This window comes from Hippocampus bargibanti, linkage group LG02, assembly GCF_051943395.1.
Source record: "Hippocampus bargibanti isolate YZ-2025 linkage group LG02, ASM5194339v1, whole genome shotgun sequence".
NCBI classification, from domain to species: Eukaryota; Metazoa; Chordata; class Actinopteri; order Syngnathiformes; family Syngnathidae; genus Hippocampus; species Hippocampus bargibanti.
In genome coordinates this window covers 24,191,937-24,213,609 of record NC_142735.1, presented here as the reverse complement: position 1 = coordinate 24,213,609, position 21,673 = coordinate 24,191,937, and the positions used below count along the sequence as shown (strand labels likewise).

General features: G+C 43.1%; 1 protein-coding gene across 10 annotated transcripts in view; it reads right to left on the bottom strand.

Annotated features, from left to right (window-relative positions):
- The window catches only part of ppargc1a (peroxisome proliferator-activated receptor gamma, coactivator 1 alpha), a 43,156-nt gene extending 23,917 nt beyond the window's left edge, over positions 1–19,239 (bottom strand). For 3 of the 10 annotated variants that reach the window (XR_016114236.1, XR_016114237.1, XR_016114235.1), the window contains exons 1-3: positions 18,893–19,239; positions 16,518–16,697; positions 2,084–2,278 (exon numbers count right to left, since the gene is read on the bottom strand). Coding sequence is in view for 7 of the 10 variants with exons in the window: in XM_088990370.1 (XP_088846496.1) it covers positions 2,084–2,278; positions 16,518–16,697; positions 18,893–18,940 (423 nt within the window). In the remaining 3 variants the exon portion in view is untranslated. Of the gene's footprint in view, positions 1–2,083; positions 2,279–16,517; positions 16,698–16,777; positions 16,886–18,892 lie in introns of those variants that run through there. The other 7 variants (XM_088990370.1, XM_088990371.1, XM_088990374.1 and 4 more) reach the window with 7 other exon arrangements.
- Positions 19,240–21,673: the final 2,434 nt, after the last annotated feature.

The window sequence follows — 21,673 nt, the reverse complement described above, 5'->3', positions numbered from 1 at the left end:
AAAGTTTTAAAGTATTTCATTCATTGAAAGTGTGCATTCTAATCTGTTGTGCCTAATAAATGGATAGAGTTTAAAAATATGGCATTTTTTGCCGGTGCGTCTTCTGGAATTGATTAAGGATATTTTATTCATTGAAGGTGCACCTAATAATCCGGTGTGTTTTATATATGGAAAAAGTTACAAAATATGTCATTCATTAAAGGTCTGCCTTATGATCCGGTATGTTTTATATATGAACAGTTTAAAATATTAAAAACAAATTTAAAGGACAACCGACGTGTCCGGACAAGTTGTGTCCATAATTTGTAAAATGGTTTCAAATGACTTGTACTGAGCGTATTTTACGAGGATTCCACCGCATGTAACTATATTTTACGTTTTAAGACTCGCGCTGAATATTCCGGAAGTCTTGTTTTTGAGTTGGTGACGGGTCCTCACGTTACATCACTGAAGGAACGCGCCTCACCGAAAAAAGGACACACTACATCGGACCACCAAGTCTCATTATCTACCTTTCCCCCACTCGATACACAAAGTACTTTCCGACCCGTGTCTCTGATTATGTTCTCTGTAGTTTGCCAGTCATCAGGAAGGACCTCTTGCCCACCCAGTGCTTGTCTTACCGCCTTCCTAAATGTCATGCAACACTCTTCCTTTTTCAACATCCACCATTTTGTCCTCACTTCAGCCTTTGGTTTCTTCATCTTCCTCACTGCCAGCGTCATCCTACACACCACCAACCTATGCTGTCTGGCTATACTCTCACCAACCACTACTTTGCAGTCACTGATTTCCTTTAGATGGTGCCGTTGACACAAAATGTAGTCTACCTGTGTACTTCTGCCTCCACTCTTATAGGTCACCCTATGTTCCTGTCTCTTCTGAAAGAAAGTATTCACAATAGCCATTTCCATTCTCTTCGCAAAGTCAACCACCATCTGTCCTTCAGCGTTTCTCATCTGGAGTCCAAACCTGCCCATCACCTCCTCATCATCTTTGTTTCCTGCACCAAAATGTCCATTGAAGTCTCCAACAATTACAACCCTCTCACTTCTCGGGATGTTCTGTATGACTTCATCAAAGTCCAACCAAAATTTCTCCTTCTCCGCCAGCTACTATCCCCACTATTACCTCAAAATGGCACGGAATAAATTCTTTAATCGATTGCAAACATGTATGCTTTCCTCTTCAGAACTATTTGAATCATATTCATAATTGGATGAGTAACAAGAAAGCAGCTTCTCCGAATCTGAAGCCATTGTTTTGATTCTCTAGCAAAGCAAGACTTCTTGGGGTGACACCACGAACAAGGGGGCGGGACCCTCTGAAACTGGCCACGTCCGGGTTCATTTTTTTTGTAGATTTTGGACACTTTATGTCATTTTTATTGGTGTTTTGCATTTGACAAAAAATATACTGCGTGTTTTGGGTATTTTAGATGGTCTTCTTCTTTTCCTCTCGGCTTATCCCTTCAAGGGGTCGCCACAGCGAATCAGTAACCTCCATCTTCAGAGGTATGATACGCATGTTTGTTTTGGCCCAGCTTTTACGTTGCTATAAAACGTTTTTCTGATGTCAGTTAGGAAACAAAAAAGTGATATCGGTTGTCCCTTAAGGTGTGCCTTATATAAGGATTAGTATAAGGATATGTTATTCATTGAAGGTGCACTTTATATATGGAAAACGTTTTAAAATGTGTCGTTCATCTTTATTATCTAGTGCGACTAATATGTGGAAATAGTTTCAAAATGTGTCATCCATTAAAGGTGTGCCTTATATACAGAATAGTTTAAGGATGTGTTATTCATTGACGGTGCACTTTATAATCCGCTGCGTTTTACATTTGGAAAAAAAAAAAAATGTCATTAATTGAAGGTGCACTTTATAATCTGGTGCGCTTTACAGTCCGGAAATTATGATAATCAGATGTTGTGCACCTCCACAACCCAACACCAAACCGACTTCAAGCCAAATGGAAGCGTAGAAAGAGTCGTGTTATGATCCACAGCCAGCTCTTGATACGGCAATTGCATACAAATGCTCTAAAGTGATGGAGCGGCCAGGACAAATGGAGAGGCTTTACCAGGGAAGGCTCCTCGGGCTCCAGGGTGCGAGGCGAGCCATCGGGGGAGGAGGGACAGCTCTGGTCACTGGCATTGGTCACGTCCCCATCTGCCAGAGCCTCAAACGAAGGCAGACCGTCCTCATCCACCGGGATGCTATCCAGGGTCTCTGTAAGCACTGCCAGCAAATTGGCCTCATTTTCCTCATCTATCTTCTTAGCAGGCGGGAAAAGAAAAAAAAATAGGGAGGTGGGGTTTGGGAGGTGGGGGGGTGCAGAAGACAGACAGAAACACATAGAGAAAGGAAAAATAGGACATTATAGTCTGGAAGTTGTAAATCTTCTCCTACCAGGAAAGTAAGAGTGGTGGGTGGCTATATGCAGACTTTTATTGTTAATACTGTGCCCCCCTTCTCTCTCTCTATTCTGGCAAACAAAATTCTCTTCCTCTTGCAAAGTGAGTCAAGCCTGTCACTAATATTTTAAAGACGCAGCTTTGCTGGACCAAAATAATATCTTCTCCGAGAAAGCCATTACCAAGGCTGACAAGTTGCAAGCATCAAGTTCGGGAAGACGGTCATGTTTGCGCTGGCTACGAATGAATTTGTGGGCAAACAAATGACGGCAAGTTCACTCTCTTGCCTGCCATTGGCTGGCAAGACATTTGCCACCACTCCAATTGAGAATTACTGTCCGCTTATGCAAAAATGAACACGGCATGTTTACAAAATGTTGACAGGAGAGCGGATGCCAATGACAGGTGTCAATTTCCCACATTTTTAGATGCGTATTATACCAAGTGATGACTTATTCCACATTCGAAATGCAGCAAATAACTTACTCAAAGCTAACTAAACTTGTTTTCTAAACTTCAATTATTGTTATTTGATAGCACTCAGACGAACAGGGGGTGCGGTGGGGTTGGGGGCTATGGAAACACTGCCGCAACAGAATCAATGTGTTGTTTATGTGCAAACAGCCATTTTCTGAGTGTTTTCAGGATAAATAAGTGTTATTATGCTTGCCTTGACAAAATGTCACCGGCCGCCACTGGTTATTTTCATGTCGCCACCCCCTTCATCCCATCCACCCGCACCACCTTTAATTTTCATTTAGAAGCCATCTTAGATGTTGAGTTAGCTCTCTAACAGTGAGGAAAATGATAATCGGATGCTCAGTGAGTTGAGCGTCTCCCTAACAACATGAGCACTCTGTCATTATTAGAAAATGATGAAGGGGACATATTTCACCGAGATAACACGGTGTAGACTGGGGCTATGCAACACTGGCAAGCAAAAAAAATGCCTCACAGGAAATTGCTCGGTATGAGGTGTCATGCTGTTTAATTACTTGTAAGGAGCTTTAAAATCCAGCGTGCTGGAACGGCGTGCAACCCTTTTTTTTGGCTCATCAGCTTCAAACATGAGATTTGCGCACACCTCCGTACAAACTCAAATTTGAGATTAATAGTCGGATTGTTCACGCCGATCGTCTTTGATGAGCCATCTGTTTGGGCTTGATAACCCCTCGTCCCCCCAGCCGCACCGCCTTGAAGAAGACAAACTACACAGAGAAAATGTTCCAAAAGTCAAATCGCTACTGTTTCCAAATTCCAGGTGACAAGAGGGGGAGAATCGGTCACATGCTCAACCAGTCCAGTCACGAAGCGACTTTTAATGATTTACACGTCGACAAACGATGTTTAAAAAGACAAGGGACATAGTGTGGTTTTCTTTGTAATGATTGCTATGTGGACATACCTTTATCAGAGCTCTACCATTACTTTGAGTGATTTATAGTTTCAAAATGAGAACCATGGGATGGTAACTTTTCAAAAAGTATTCTGATACGCCGACAAGATCAATGTTAAATGTATTTATTAACGGGAACCAAGTAGCTCAATATTCAAGTAATGGAACGGGAATACACTTGTAATTACTTTTGGATTAGTCCATACCAAATATGTTTTTCAAAATTCAAACAATATTAATATGAAATGTATTTTTACATATTTGTCTGGTCTTGTCACTCATATTTTTTTTAAATAGAGGGGGGAGCCTGGGCACCCACAAAGATGCTAACAACTTGTGCATCAGGTTGAGGAGCAAGCAACCGAGCTATCAAGCTATCTAGCTATGGAGCTATATATCTAGCCGCTGGACAGCAATCTAGCTAGCCATGTAGCTGGATAGATGGACATAGGAATAGAAAGACAGACAGACAGACAGACAGACAGACAGACAGACAGAGCGAGAGAAAGACAGAGAAAGAGAGAGAAGTAGATAGGTAGGTAGGCAGGCAGGCAGGCAGGCAGATAGATAGATAGATAGATAGATAGATAGATAGATAGATAGATAGATAGATAGATAGATAGATAGATAGATAGATAGATAGATACACCAATCTCTCACATTAAAACCTACAATTCTACAGAATAATGCACATTTTTCACGCCTGCAACTGTAACAGAATAAAATCTTTTTTTTGTATCGTGATTATGCAACATGTTCATACCCAAGCCTGCATGCCTCAATAAATACAATTTTAGTGACCAAGGTGGCACCCTATATGTGCTTTGACATACACGGCAGATGGGTAAAAAGCCCGCTGGCTAACCTGGTTGCAGTCCACTTATATTGATTACGACTGAGCTGTGGAGAGTATCCGGGGGCAGTCGGAACAAAGAAAGGGGAGGGGAAAAAAAAGCAAAAAACAAACGTCTCGGTGGAGGCACTTTCTGGCCCATCTCGCTTAATGGACCTCGCCGAATTAAAGAGATCTTAACAATCCCAGGCTAATTGTGGGATCACAATATATTAACCCCCACCGCAATTCTAAAGGGTGTCATTCTGTGGCTGTTTTATTCCAAATGCTTCAATTAGCGATAAAACATGCTGGCAAGGGCTTGGCAGAACTTTCCCTCTAACCGCCTCCTTTGCCCAACGTCGGTGCAAAGAAAGCCGCTTGTTCATTATTAGGTGAGGTCCTTTTGTTATCGGGTAGGGCTGTCTTTGAGATTGTCAGTGCCATTAACTATTTTATTGAGTTCTGGACCAATGCATTGTGTTCCAGGAGATACTATTCACCGGACTGATAAGAGAGGGAAAGAGGTGAAAGGAGCTGCTTCGAACAAACACTTTGCTTCTAAACTCTGGGGCAAATAGTCAAATTAAATCAGCTAATTGCTTCTTATGTATAGCAACATGTTTTTTTTTCCAGAAGTGAGACAATATATATTTTGCATTGGCTTCATCTAAATCGTTCCTGGACGGTCACGTTTCATCACATTTCAGGCAAATCATTTCGGCTTTCAACTTTGGGATAAGCAAAACAAATAATGTCACTCTGCCAAAACTCCAGGAGGACTGAATCAGTCAGTCAGTCAGTCCTCAAGGTGAGTCAGCTGGGTCTGGACGCGCATTTGGCCGTGATGGGGGAAGGTGTCAAAAAAAAAGGGGCTCAGGGCACAGCGTCCCGCCAAAGACCTCCGCTCATTTTGCATGAACTCACTGAAACGGAGAAAGGTGATTATAGCCCGTGTGCAGCCATGCAACTGTACGTAAGAGCTCCCCCTAACCTCCACCCGCCCTGACCCCCTAGTGTGCCTGACAGAGTTCCAAACCATAAAACTAAATGTTAAACCTCCACTCGGCCCCGGCGCTGCGATTAGCTTTAATAAATAGCGGCCAACTGGCTCTTGTTATCATCAGAAGTTACTCCCAATCCAATCATTTGATGTGACGGTGGCGCTACCGTGACTTTGTAATAATCCATTAGTCCTGCTCGGAATTCACCACTCGGAGTCTCCTTGTTAAAGCGCACGAGCTATGCGGATGAATTGACATTAGGCGGCATTGCAGGAGCGTGCTGGCTATTTATATGCCAGATGTCTGTCTGTCTCCGCTTTAGGAGGCCATGCGAGTAATACATCAGAGAGGAAATGGTTTGACCCGTCAATGAAGATGTGCCTGCGTGCGTAGAAAGATAAATATCCCAAGAAACATCCGACACCGTTAGAACACTATCAGATGAACAGATGGGAACGCAAAAGAGGAAAAGAGAAAGTGAGAAGAGGTAGATTCATATACTGTTTATACTGTATATGTACCGGATATGCGTGCGTGTGTACGTGCGACCAGATCGGATTGAGCAAAAATTTTCTTTCGGTTTCCTTTTGTGCAACCTCGCCATGTTCCTCCATCTAGTAGTTCGCCGCGGGAACAAAGAGCTGGACATGAACTCCGAACCACCGTGTGTTTGTTCTTTGACTGAAAATATGCAATGGGGAAAAAATCGCAAAAAATACATGACAGTTCGGTTGGACCAAAAAGATGTCTGGACGATAAACTGGTCACATGACCCAACAAGCATACCTTTCAACCGGCTGTATTTTGCCATACTCTGTACAATTTTTGCACATGTTTAGATGTGCACAGCTTACAACAAAGTTTGGACGGGAAACGCGAACATTGTTAAATATAATTTTTTGGGATATTTTCAATTTTGTTTTCACCATTAAATATTAGCAGTAACGTTAATTATGACAAATATTGCTACTCATAAAAAGCGAAGTCCGCCACAGAGAAAACCAGTCTGTGCTAAAAGTCTCGAGAATAAACAAAAGTTGCGGTCAAGTGGATTTTTATTTTGAAATCAATTAAATAAAACATTTTACCATGTATTTTTTTTGCCGTAATATCATTCATATTTTTTTAATAAACATTATACATCGTGAGAACACAATTTAAATTATTTTTTTTCTTTTTTTACTGTGGACAAATTCAATTTGTCCACAGCAAAAAAAAGCCAAAAGGCTCTACAACAAAGAACATACTTGATTATTGCTGGAATTATGTTGTAACTTGTTAAAAGTATGAATGTTTGCATGTGAAATTTTGTTAATAAAATTGCACAATGAAATATTACACACGCATATGGTTTTTCTCAGTAAGTAAGGGAAAATTGAGCCATTAGTAAGGTAACAGTGCCTCGCAGGCTGGCAGGTATGCAACAAGTAACACTCGTGAATAGTGGACTAACCAATGTTTGAGAAAATATTACAATACATATTGATTTATATAGAGCTTCAAAAACAGCTGCAGCTGTAACACAGCGCTAACATGGGCAGCTATCAAAACAGGAAATAAAGCAGTCATAAAGCCAGTAGATGCACCAGGGAGTAAAATTATCCTATTCGTACAAAGCTATAGCACGACGAAATGAAGCTCCTCGCCTTCACTACAACATAGTGCCATGTATTTTATTTTTATGAATACATACATGCGACTTCACGAATGCCGACTTGTAAATACGTGGGGGTTGGATTGGATTGGATATGCCTTTATTAGTCTCACAGTGGAGAAATTTACATTTGTTTGGGTTTGTTGTCGTGTTTTTAACCAGAGGATACTACCATCACGCTTACGCAGCTGCACGCTGTCATGTGTGTGTGCGTGTGTTTGTGTGTGACCTTCTGGGCCTGGCCAAGCCCATCGATAGCGTTTTGTCGCAGTTACGGCGTCCTCGGAAGGACGCCAATGTGCTGTATCAAACAAATTGTGCACGTCGTCGTCACAACTGTGAGTTGTGCTCGTGCGTGTGAGCGTGCATGTGTTGGCAATATCGCAGATGTATGGTAATTGAAATGGCAGAATCTTTTGGGGAGGGAAATGCAGTCAATTTGACGCGGCGGCAAAAGAAGGTCACCGTATTCAATTTGCGCTGAATGGCGGCGGGACAGGGAAACACCTGAAAGCACACACGCGATCTTATCAAGGCCTCACAGGCGCCGCCACTTACCCACTAGCTAAAAGCTATTTGCTGATTACCAAATACACCTATTATCTTTTACCTTGACTTCTGTGTGCACGTGTTTGCACGTGTGTGTGCGTGTTTGTGCCCGCTAGCGCACGGAAGCAGGTAGAATCTCTTCTCCTGGTCGTGACTTTGCAAGCACGCCATCTCAGCTGTCTCCATCTCGCTTTACACCAGTCCCCCCTCCTCCCCGAGCTCCCCCACCAGCAGGCCCCTCAGCGCCACCCGATTGTCATGGACTTTCAAGTGCCATATGGGCTCGTCAAAGAGAGAGAACTTCACAAGGCTTTTGCGTTCTCTTTACAAGTAGAGAACAAAGCTGGTACAAGGATCATCTTTGTCGAACATCAATGCCACACATAATGATGCGAGCGTTCCGGGAATATGTTTGATGAGACTTTCCGCGGCATCCTACCACACCTCCCTCATGAGATTTGTTACGTGGCTCAGTTTGACCTCACGGAAAAGATGCTACTTGACAAGAACAACGTTAAGCTTAAAAAAAATCACTTGTTTGGTTGTTGAGGAGAACTCTAAGGTGAAAAGAATAAACAAATACAATGAATGGCCACATCAAATGACAGGTAAGCAAACAAACAAACAAATAAATAAATAAATAACGAAATAAATAAATAAATGACACAAGTACATAAATACACTAATAAATGAATAAATAAATACATACATAAGTGCACAAGTACATACAAAATAACTAAATAATAAAACTATGAATGTGCAAGTACATAAATAAATAAATAAATAAATAAATAAATAAATAAATAAATAAATACATACATACATACATACATACATACATACATACATACATACATACATTATATACAGGAGTCCAAGATGGCGCCAGAGTAGGCAGCCGTCAGCAAGTACTCTCATGAGCCTTGCTTTTTTGTTGTTTTTGTTTTGTTTTGTGTTTTCTTTTGTCATTTTGTGTTGTTGTGCGTCATGTGGAATGGATACGGATTGTTTTTCAGCATTTTTGACCACGACATTCATCAAGGAGGAGACTGTGCTGAGCGGTTGCGCCTTTTCGGCAACATGAATATGCCAGTACTGTTTTTGAATGGGAGGAATGCTGGTGCCATTCGACTGTCATCGCTGGACAGCTTTGGGGCCGTTGTGCTTTTTTTGCGCCTGTAATGAGCAGCATTTTCACAGCCCCGCTTTGTTCAGCGAAAAGGTCGGTGCTGTTGGACAGTCTGCGGCTGAATGGATGCATGGCTTGAGGAGCCCGCGATAAGAAGAAGCCGATGTGCATGTGAAACTTTTGCGGCTTGGAATTCAAGCGGATTTATGTGGAACAGGATATGTGAGACAATCTGTTTTCATCAATGTATGCGACAGATGCCTGTTTGCTTTAAACATTTAGCTTGTAGTCGACATGCACATTCCACCATGATGTCCCTGATCCACTGGTGGAAAGACACTTTGATACTCTCCTCTCTCATCTAGAACTGCTTCGTGTAACAAATAGGGTTCAGAGAGTTCAAGAATGAATGACTCTCTGTCTTTGTGCTGTCATATTTTTTTTGTTCTTTTGACTTCAAGACGGCGCCGCGACAGTGGCTGCCTTTCCAGCAGCGGCAGTATTTTGTTTTTCTACTTTCATAACTTTCATCACTTTGCTCCTGTGAAATGTAAATTTCTCCATTGTGAGACTAATAAAGGCAAATCCAATCCATTCTATGACAATGGAACCCGTACTGCTGATTGATGGAGCAAAAGGAATGAAATTTCTTCTTTGCGGGTCTTTCTGGATTACAAAAGGAAGAAAAAAAACATGTCACTGAAGCAATTTAATGGGAATATTTTGGGAGTTGGATCAGAATTCCGTGCATCCAATCTTGTGTTAAGTAATACAAGGTGGGTTATTGGGTGGGATCACGGCAACATGTTAGTGTCTGTATGTGGGTGTGTGTGCGCGAGATAGTCTGGGGGAGGGTTGGATTATTGGTTTAGTGTTTTGGCCAGGTTAACGTGAAACAGCCTTGAAAGGCTCTTAGCTGAGATTACCCCATTGGCTAAAAATAGCCGGCACTGGCTGATGCACGCCGGCTCCAAAAGACCACCATCTGACGTGCCCGTGCTACGTTTCAATTACACACCTGTGGACACCTGTGGCGAGGACAGGGATGCACTTGGGAGGTTAGGGATCAGCTGGGTATGTTCACCAAAGCGTGCCGCAATCAGCGGCAGCAGCTTCCCACTGGGACGAAGGGATGAGTGTGGAGGAGAGATAGAGCGAGACCAAACGGATGCTCCTTTCCTTTCCTTACTCTGTTCCCAAACATTCCCAGAAGGGACTATTGTTTGGGATGCAAACCCCACCCCCCCCAACCCACATTCTACAGCTTCGTCTTTCCAGAAGAAACAAATCCTCCGCCTCGGGAGCCGAAGGAGGCGGGGAGTTTTTTCGGTGGCGCAAAGACGCCCAAACGTGCGCCTTCTCCGCTGCTCGCCCAAGCAGCGCTGAATTAACAGCCAAGATGTTTAAGAGGTGGTGCGCCGTGGTGACTGCGGTAATTCATACACCGCTTTTGCTGGAGTGCCGAACCGGTGTGGGTGGTGTATTCTCAAATGTCACCATAAATTAAATTTGCAAAATCAAAGTGCTCAGCAAGGGGCAGGAAGAGGAACAACAAGAGCTTGCCCTGTAGTGTGTTTTTGTGTGTCTGCTTGTGTGTGTGTGTGTGTGTGTGTGTGTGTGTGTGTGTGTGTGTGTGTGTGTGTGTGTGTGTGTGTGTGTGTGTGTGTGTGTGTGTGTGTGTGTGTGTGTGTGTGTGTGTGTGTGTGTGTGTGTGTGTGTGATTGTGTGTATTTAAGATCATCTACTTCTTATATTTTTGAACTAGTTGATGCAACCCACGATCACCATAATCTTAAACCTCCTACTCGGTTCATTTCTCGGGAACTGCAATCATGTTTCAGGGTCATTTTGACCCAGGCAAATTTGAGCATCTTAAAAGTGGCAGAGATTAAACCAATCCTAACAAACGTCCTGGATTACATTAAAACAAGCAGAAAAGTAAATTTTAAAATTCAATTTTCTGGAACTTCAAATTTTTAAATCTAAAAACCAAATCCTAAAAATATAATTGTATATTATTATTATATATATATATATATATATATATATATATATATATATATATATATATATACAGTAAAGTCTCGTTATATCGATATTCAAGGGAGTCCGAAAAAATATCGATATAACCGGGACTATCGATATATCCGACCCTGTTTGCATGTAATTTTCTCCGTGCGTGCATAGAAATAGTATCGATATAACCGGGACTATCGATATATCCGATATCGATATAACGAGACTTTACTGTGTATATATATTTTTTATTTACTTTTCTGCTTGTTTTAGTGTAATCCAGAAGGGGAGGTTAAACAGGAGAATTGGCTCAAAGGTCCTACGCCAAATCTGTCACAGGGCATGTGTGACCGAGTTGGGCGACGCATGATCGAATGCTTGCAGAATGTCCACGCACACTATCTTTGTAAGACTCTAAAGCCTTGGCATTTCATTTTACTAGCTGCAAAGCCCACAACCTTTTACTTGCAATCCTTCGGCTTTGATACAGGCTGGCAGCAGCCCAAACCTTCTCCTCCTCTACCCATCTGTCCTCATGTCTGTCTGGCCCATTGCGGTGACAAATGTGAGGCTGACAACGACACGAATGAGTGGGGGAGGGAGTGGTACCAGCCTCAAAGCAGCAAATATTTTTTTTTAAAAATCCTGTGTAGTTGACTCACTCGAAAATGGAAAAGCTGGATTTTTTTTCAGGAACAGAAGGACAGGTAGACAGATTTGCTTTGATTATTTTCTTCATTTGTTTGTTGGCAGAGTTCATGGCGTTCAATCGCAGCAAAATGACTCCCAAACATCACCGAATCCTCTTGTCGCTGGCCAGTTTAGGTCATTTTTCAATTAAATAAAAGCAAAACAATCGTCCACGGCATGAAACGACTTCTATGTAGCTCCCCAAGTGTCATCAACGTACCGCATATGACAGATGATGCGCCACGGAGTTTATAATGACGACGATTATTGGGTCAGTGGACTATGGGAGATTGTTGCAATTCCTGAGAAACTAATGTAACAGGACTATTACTTATGTTGATTTCATAATAGAGGAACCAATATGTTTTGACAATAAATGTGGAATCCTTAAATTGGGGTTTGCACCTGTTGACGATCAATGCAGCTAGCTTAGCCTTAGCGATGCTTCAGTGAACGGACTCAGGAATGACAAATAATTCTTGATCGATTCAATGAGGATGAATGAGGCGTGTGTGAATATGATCCGTGAAGAGTCTTTGCTTACCCTAACAAACCCCAATGCCCACCCTTCCGTTGACCGCCAGCTGTGTAACCCTAGTAGGGCTGTGGCCAGTTCAAAAGACATTGGGTCAACGCTTCCATGCTGTTGTCGTTGGCAGTACATCAAGAAATTATTGGAGCTAGCGCACCTCCCTGTGCCGCCCCAACAACCACGGCCCGAAATAGAGCGCCGGCGTTCACTGTGGGCCCGATTTGAAGAAATGTCGACCAAGAGCAAAGAAAGTTTCGCATGTGTGGGGTTGGCGCTGAGTGGGGTGTGGCCTACCATACTGCACATTTCGCATGAGGAACAGTTTGTAATGGAGGAAAAGGCCAGCCAGGGGACACCTCGTGATCCCCCGGTGCTGCCCCACATATGATTCCAACACACAAGGGGCACACCGTCAAATCGTAACATAGCCGTGCTAAAGTAGCTTCGGTTTCAAGCAAGTTACCGGCGCTTTGCTAGTCTGCCCCAGGGACCGGTGTAGCCATCTGAAGTGGACCTTCCTTTGTCATACAATGGCGTGTTGAATTGACCTCATCTTCATGTGTCAAGCATTTTGTCACCCAGACGAATGTGTGACGTGACATCAAAAGGCGTACAACAGTGGCAGCCATGTTGGTCAGGCTAAACCTTGCGCAACCTGAAAGCGATTCCAAGATGACGATCAGGTTTTTATCATTCCAATGCTCCATCGGGCTAATTAGAAAATACATCAGCAGTGCCCCCGTCACCACCCACACCCCATTCACCCTCCTTCCTCCCCCCAGCGCTCTAATCCTTGCCAAGAGGCAAAATTTCCTGTGTCAGATTAAAAGGGATTAGCCGGGTCCTGCTACATGAAGAACTGGCCACTTCATATGGTGACTTGAAACTTTCCAAAAATGGAGACCGTGAAGGGTGGGAGAGGGAAGGGGTGGTGGCGGTGGTGGTGGTGGTGGTAGTTTGCAAACTATACGCCCTCTCACCCCTTATAGCCTTGCTTCTTCACGGCATCGATTTGTAGAGATCTCACTCAGTGTGACACAATAGCTGCTGGCGTGCACGGCAAGTGCTGCAAAACATCAGTTTCATGCAAAACACGTGAGCCTCCTACTTGATGTCTGACCACAACAAAGTGGGGTATAGTAAGCCTGATTGCACATTACAGGAACAAAATGGCTGGAGTAATTGCACCAGTCATTTTTTCGTGTTTTGTTTTTATTTGGAAATGTAAGTAAATACTTGTTGATTTTTTGGAAATGTTATTATATTTTTGTCGCGGATTGCGAATATGCGCTTAGTGTAGCATTTTATACTTTCATAATACAGTGAGACGTCGGTTTACGAACCCCTTGGCTTACGAACTTTTCGGTTTATGAACATTACATTTATGAAAATTTTACCTTGTCCGACGAACTATTTTTCCGGATACACAGGGAGCTGACACAATGAGTGATTTGTCGTTCGCGAACGAGCCCGTTCTCCTAACAAGAAAATGGTGGCCTCTGTTTTTGTCCTCTATTCCAGGCCCCCAGTCTTCGGTTAAAGCCATGTGATTGGTCAAGAACCCAGCAGTGGGGGGGGGGGGGGGGTTATACATTAAAGAGACAGGCAGACAGAGAGATAGTGAGAAAACACACACACGAAAGGGAGATGACAGAGCTTGAAACAAAAAACAAAAGTGTGAGTGAGAAAATGGATAGAAAACAGTTAAAATATCCCTTTCATCACTTTGCTGCTGTGAAATGTAAATGTCTCCACTGTGAGACTAATAAAGGCATATCCAATCCAATCCAATCCAATCAGGTTTCTCAATTAACCCGCACTAGTCATCTGTACACTTGATGCAAAAAGCTATCAACCCAGCTAAACAGATCACAATTGATGAAGAACTAGATACAATTATCACAGAGAAAGCACATACAAGGGATCATTCCTCAAGATGGTGAAAGAAGCCTATGTTCCTCATCAAGTGTTTAATGCTGAGGAAACCAGAAACTCCATTCCAACAAGCCATTAACGACCATCACAAAGGTAAATAAAATGACTTCATTGTACAGTACAATTTATTTCTTTAATCATAATACTATAGCACATTTATTATACATAAAATAATGTATATTTTGTGTAGTTTTAAGGCCTAGAAAATTAGAAAGTAGAAAATTATGTTTTATGGTGACCTGGGAACGGATTATTCTCATTTTAATGGTTTCCTATGGGAAATAATTTTTCGGGATACACACTTTTCGCCTTACACACTCTGTCTCGGGACCAATTAAGTTCGTGAGCCAAGGTCCCACTGTACCAAAAATATTAATAGAAACAACAATAATATAATATCTATCCATCGACTAATTTGGAGTGTCTGCTCAACCTACCACACTTATTTTTGGAACATGGGAATAAACTGGAATACCCGCAGAAAACCCACCCAGGAGCACAGAATTTACCCCATGACCTATTTATGCTGAGGCAGATGTGCTGAACTGTTGACTACCATGTCGAAGGGAGAAAGAACAAGTAATTATAAATGAAACACCTCAAAAGTAAAAGCTAATAAAAGCTGGGACAAACCCGGTAAAGAGGTAAAGACCGAATAAATATTTTTAGACATTATGGCATTTATGACAAGACTTTTCACGGATCCCCTTACAAAATTTTGACTTCCTGACACAACAGTTCTGCCCAAACGCTGAAAACATAAAGTGGATATTCGCTTAATATTTTTTTCCTCTTAGAAATTGTAATGACAATTAACTCATACCACCTGACATGCAAAAATGTGTCCACTCCAGTGCCAGAGTTTTTGTCATTTTCACTCAAAATGCAATACACACCGAATATTGAGTTTTAGGACTACATAAACCCTCAATGTAGCGTAAGAAACCTAAAACTCTCGCTTTCATTGGAAAAATGAGGTAATTCCTAAGTTTTATGGGTCTGGAGTTATGTGAGATTGAAATGGGGGCGGCTGTACAAAAGGCAAATGCTGCCCCCTTGTGTGCCAGATGCCTGACCAGCGCTTTATTGGCACAACTCGCAAGAAAAAACAAAACCAGAACAAATTTGGGAATGACGCTCCACGTCATGCTTTTCAATTCCCGAAGAAATTTGGGAAAGGCAGTGAATGAGTTAAAGATTCTACCTTGCAAATTTGACCAAAGACATGTTTTGCCACTTTCCAATATTGTGGACATCAGAAATCAAAATGGAAGGTGCTGGCATCACATCGTTGCCATTTGTTTCGGTTGCCATTTTGTTTCTGTGTGTCCAAATAATGCAAATCGGATGATGAGAAACCCCTAGTGGCCGGGAGGTCAATCAATTCGGGCGTCGAGCGAAATGAATAGGAGAAGGGAATAGTTCCACATATGGATTAACTCATATTTCTACCGACCACTATTGCTGCTTAAAAACAAACTTTTTTTCAAAAACAACAACCTCCTTATTTGTTATTTCATCCGATGACACTGCCACACATAAAGTGTACAACCATCGTATGGATTCAACTTTTAAAACACCATCGATTTGAACCGCAACCGGACAGCAAATTCAAACAGCTATTCACGGTTGTCGTACTTGCATTGTTCCAGAATCTGACACTTGGTATTTTTAACCAGACCGCTGAGCTCGACGGCAGCCAGTCAAGCCAGCTCCCACTTAGAGGTGAGGCGCAACACAAAAGCACAAAAAACAGTTCCCCGACGCTGGTCAACGAGGTTAAACACGGAAAGAATTTCGCTTGTTATCAAGTGTTGCCCCGCAGGAGCTCCCGGCACACGTACGGCAGCTGAAAACGTGAGCGTGTGACACGACGCGGCACCATTTTTTTTCAACCAACCCACCACCACCACCCCCTTGGAGGCTGCCACGTCCATTCCCGGCCTTTGACTGTCTATCTACGGCAGCGATAAGGGCTCCTAATGAAGACTGCGAGACTGACGGCTTTATGGCCCAGACTGGATCATCGACCTTGTTGGCAGCCCCCACTGGGTGACAACAGGAAAAAAAGGAACAGTGGAAGTGTGATAGAGGGAAGATTAAAGTTTTACAAGCCTTTTGAGAAGCCTTTCTTTACAACGTGTCCAGAGTTTGCTTTCAGATGTGAGCCGCATTAGTAAGTTGAAGCTGAAATAAACACTTTTGATAAGGAGGCCCACCACTGTCAAGCCCCAAATAAGGGGACAAAGGTCCCGGCACTCTTATCAAGCTCCACCTTATCTTCCCCCCCTGCCCGCCTGCAATGTTTTTTTTCAAACACTCCGGGACATTCTCGGGACAAAAAAGATGCTGCTGCGACCTACCTCGAAAAAATTGGACGCATCGTTGCCGTACTGTGCGGAAATGATCTCCGATTGGTCGCTGTACCACTTCAGGCCTCCCAGGAAGCCGTCGGCGTCGAGGTCACTGACGTCAAGCTCAGAGAGGTCGAGTTCGGGAAGATCGGGGCAGAGGGGTTGGTCTTCGCCAACCAAAGCGGCACACTGTTGTTGTAGTGGGGGAACACATAAATTGTCAAAGCCACATAAACAGAACAAATGCGTGTGTTGTTCGATCTCCCAACCTGCAATATGCGACCGCTCTGTATGCAATTTCCACGCATGCCCGCTTGACGTTCTATGTAATCTCCGCGACTTGTCGTGTACTTTAGGGAGCAGCTGTTTCTGCTGTTCTGCTGTTTCTGCTCCCCCCCCCCCCCCCCCCCCCCCCCCCCCCCAAACACAACCACCAACCACCAACTGTAACAGGACGGGGGCTTGGGATGGCGGCTTGAGGGCCGAACAAGGCTCTGGGTGTTGTGAAAACAAACAGAGACACAAAGAGAGAGAGAGGGAGGGAGAGAGAGGGAGAGAGAGAGGGAGAGAGAGACAGACAGAGAGAGAAAGAGAGAGAGAGAGAGAGAGTAAGAGAGAGAGAAAGAGAGAGCAAAGAGAGAGAGGAGTAAGAAAGAGAGAGAAAGAAAATGAGAAGAGAGCAAAGAGAGAGAGGAGTAAGAAAGAGAGAGAAAGAAAATGAGAAGAGAGAAAGAGAGTAAGAGACAGAGAGAGAGAAAGAAAGAGAGAAGCAATTATAGTGCTGATGAGGGCTAATTTGCATGTCTCATCTATTTTATTTTATTTTATTTTATTTTGTATTGTTCAGGTACGTGGTAAATGGAGCTGGAGGAAGGCTGCTCTGATGCCCCTCCGCCAGGCAAGAATGGAAATGGAAGCCCCCCCACCCCCCCGATTTTTATGCATCAATATACCCCCGACATTCAAATACAGCGCAAACTTCAAAGCCATGTAGAACATTCTAGTCTAACTGTAACATGCCGGAAAGGTGGACATCCCCAAAAGGGGAGGGGGGCGGCTGATTTTGGGGTCAAAAAAGCCGGGAGACATGTCGCTTGCTGCTGAAGAAGCAAAGCGAGGATCACCCAGAGAAGGGTGTCACACTTCATTCCCCCCCCCCACACGAATACACAATGACTTCAAGACTTGTGATGAGACATCTGGGTTGTGTTGCACACGCGAGGGATCAAGCGAGGGGGGGGGGGTCTTGTGCCTGTGAGATGATGCAGTCTGACAAGGCACGGCAGCCAAAAACCGCAAACGTTCTGCAAGCTTCCGTCCGTCCGCTTCCAGCCTGCCCAATTATCGTATGGACTTCCCGGCCGGGTGCAAAGTGATGGAATCGCTCCCACTCAGACAAGACTAGCGGCGCAGGGGGTATGGAGAAAGCAACCCGCCCCCAGCACCGAGGCTGCTTTATACCTTCCGCTGCAAACATTTTTAAGCGGATGTGCACATTTTGGACACAAATCTGAAGCACTGCGGAGAAATTTCCTCCAGCAGGGTAATAATCTGCTCCTCCGCAGAGCATCACCGCGTAGCATGCTGCAGATTAAAGTGCCATAGAAAACAAAAAAAAAAGTCGAATGGGGTGCTGACGTGATCGGGTGGTTGATTAAAGATCGAATTCCAAACAGTGGTCGGCCCTAACCCACCCTCTCTTCAAGTGTGCAACCTTTGTTCCCTTGGCAAAAAAATAAATAAAAATAAAAAAACACACATGGACGCAAATCACCACCGTGCGTAAAACTACACGCTCACACGCGCACGCACACAACTCTCTTATGCACGTACACTGTACGCGCATTCACGCAAACCTGCGCGTACACATTCACAGACACGAACACACACTCATACACGCACTCACTCACACAAGCACGCGCGCACGAACACGCGCACGCAGGCAAACACACACTCACATTCACTCACACGCACCAACCCACGCGCACACACACGAAAACACCGGGAAGCCTCTCCGACAATTGAACGCAACACGGAAGCGATACATCCGCAAGAAAAAGTGAAATGTTTCCTTTTTTGGGGGTGAGGGGGCACGTTGGAGGGGGAACGTTGAGGGTAAACTACACCAGAAATCAATGTGAAAAGGGGCAAAAACATTCCGCTTGTTTAACAGTTGCCAAATAGTCCCGCGTTGTGCATCCTCAACTGCGTCCACATTACGCGTTACGCATCGGGGAAGGGAAGAGAGGACTCAGCAGCCACTAAAAGCTCCGTCGCTCCAAGGAAATAATATAGCAGCAGTCCAAAAAAAAAAGGATCGAACGATTCGTTTCTCTTTTTTGCATGGTTCATTTCTTTTTTGTCGAATGCTTCTTTATGCTCACCTCTAATTCTCTCCACACCGAGTCCTGGTTGCACCTGTCCCACGCCATCCAGCCACTGAATGACGGTCCGTAAAAAAAAGGAAAAAAAGAAAAAAAAGAAAATAATCAAACCCTCAACAATAATAATAGTAAAACAACGTCGGGAAAGGGCCTGAAAAGGAAAAAAAGGGGGGTGGGGAGGTTGCTCAAGTCAAAAAGAAATCCACGCACTCTTCCCACTCGCTCGCACACAGGCAACTGCTGCCCCTCGCCGAGAATGAACCGAGGGCACCTGTCTTACAACTGCTTTCCATCACATGACAAAGCTATTAAAAGTAGGCAGGGAGTGACTCCAGCGTCCACGCTACTCTCCAGTGACGCGCGGAGTGGGAGGAGTGGAGGGGGAGTGGGATGGAGGGGGGCGTGGTTTGCACCCGCAGCTTCGTCGCTCCGTCGTACGACAGTTCACGTCGCAACGTTTTCAAACATTTCCTATTGGCTCCCGCCCCCCCCCCCCCCCCTTCGAACAAATAGAGACAAACGTGTAAAGAGCTGCGCGTGCAACAGCGAGTCGATTTTGCTTCCAAAGAGGAAGCACACGAGCGAATGAAATAGATACAGTACAGATAAAACATTTGAGATTTCACGTGATGTTGGCTCTGTCGTTTTTGCATATCTTCAACATAAAGGGCAGGTATTTTGCTCTCAAATTCAAATATATTTTTTTCTACATCATATTTACCCAAACTTAAAATAAATCACCGAAACAGCAATGCATAATGGGAAAAAAATGGCATGGCAGCTGTCATAATTTATTTATTTAAATTATTAATGAATTATAATTTATTTGTTTGCCCTCGATAAAAAGTTTTTCCTGCCAGTATGGGTAACTTCAACTCATGTTATAACCCACCAATTGGATATCGGAACCGATAAGGTATTGACATCAAAGTCAATGCCCGGGGTCCAAATCTGGCTCGCCACATCATTTTATTCGGCCCGCGAAAGCAAATTAAACTGAAAACTGAACTGAAATTCCAACTGAAATTTAAATTGAACTGAATATCCATGATTCTTGCTGAAATCTGAACCAAATTTGCAAATTGTCCCACGTAAATCACAATAAGAGTCATTATTTTTTTTTAATTCAAATTTGAAAATGTGTTAATTTGTTGTGCATTCTGTATGTCATATGTGGAGGGGATGAAATATTTTGTGTCCAAAAAATGCTTTCTTCGGTCAAAGAAAACTAAATAAACTGACGTAGATATTAGCAAAACAGTTCTCAGCTCAAACCCAAGTAGCAAAAGGATGATCAAAATTTCACGGAAATCGTTTCAACCATTCTTGCACAAAACCAACTTAATTTTAAAACTGAATCCATGTCAGAAACAGTACATAATTTTGTTTTTTCATTTTTACATTCTTCTGTTTGTGCGCCATTGGTGGAAGGTTTCACGTTAGCTTCGGCGTTACTTTAGCAAACAAATCAAAGGAACAAAAAAAAATAATCACATCCAAAATGGAAGTCATCCTTCACTGATGTGTCATAATGTTTGAGATTTCTCATATTTAGACACACAATTTTTAGGGAAAGAGATCATTAGTCAGAGGCGTACAAGACATTGGCCCAAACTGTGTCTCTCGATTCAAATTATTGGTTTCAACGCAAGAAACCAAAAACTTATTGGAAAAGATGAAGCAGAATTTATTTTTTGTGTTCTCCCACAAATAAACAAACACAGCTTTGCAATTATGGTGACATAAAAACAGTGGAACATCAACAGATCCAAGCTAGTTTTAACACAATCCTGCTAGCTTACAAAGCCCGCCGTTTTTGCACCGCCCCACAAGCGAATGGATAAAACACTTGTCTGACACTTTCTCAAAAGAGTTTTGGATTTCCTGACAGATCAGATTGCTGATATACCAACTTGAAATGGCCGTGCTTTGTAATTCAGCGTTTCTTTGGCCATTCGGAGGTAGTAAAAGGACAGCTGGCAGTATCAAGTGTGTATACAGTGTCAACACAACATGTATAGGCAACATAAACTGGTTTAAATCAAAACAAGAGCCTTGTGGATATGTTCAACAAAGAAGCTTTTAACACACACAAAAAAAACGTGCTTTTCTTTATTCTAATCCAACCAGTTAGTGATGTGTCGAGCTCAGCCCCTATTTCCACTTTAATAAGCCTATTTGGGAAGTATTATGTGGTCATTTGATCTTCAAATAACAGCATTTGGATGCTGGCTTGAGAAAAATGTTGCAGCTGTTGCCATGGTAATCAGGGATCACCTACTTAAGTGCAGTGGAGGACCAGGCAGGATGCCTCTTGTGATCGCACGAGCATCACCACTTGTGTTTTTTGACCATAGTGAAAAAAATTTAGTGTATTCCACAAGCATGTTTCTCCATTTTTTTTACAGTGTTTCTGAAAAAAACAGTCTTCAGGTACCAACATCAAAGGAGAGCCATAAATACAAAACAAATGCAAAAGTGAAGTTTTAGTGTATTCGCAAAAAAAATATAATTTATTGCAAGGCACTTTGACAGTATACAGCAGGGGTGTCCAAAGTCGGTCCTCGAGGGCCGCTGTCCTGCCTGTTTTCCAGCTCTCCAAGGAGCAACACACCTGATTCAAATGATCAGCTCATCAGTCAGCTCTGAAGCAGCATCAAAATGGTCCTGATGATTTGAATCAGGTGCGAGGACCGACTTTGGACACCCCTGGTATACAGAGTTGGACTATTAAAATCACACACACATAGTGCAAAAAAAATATGAGGCATGTTTGGTGCT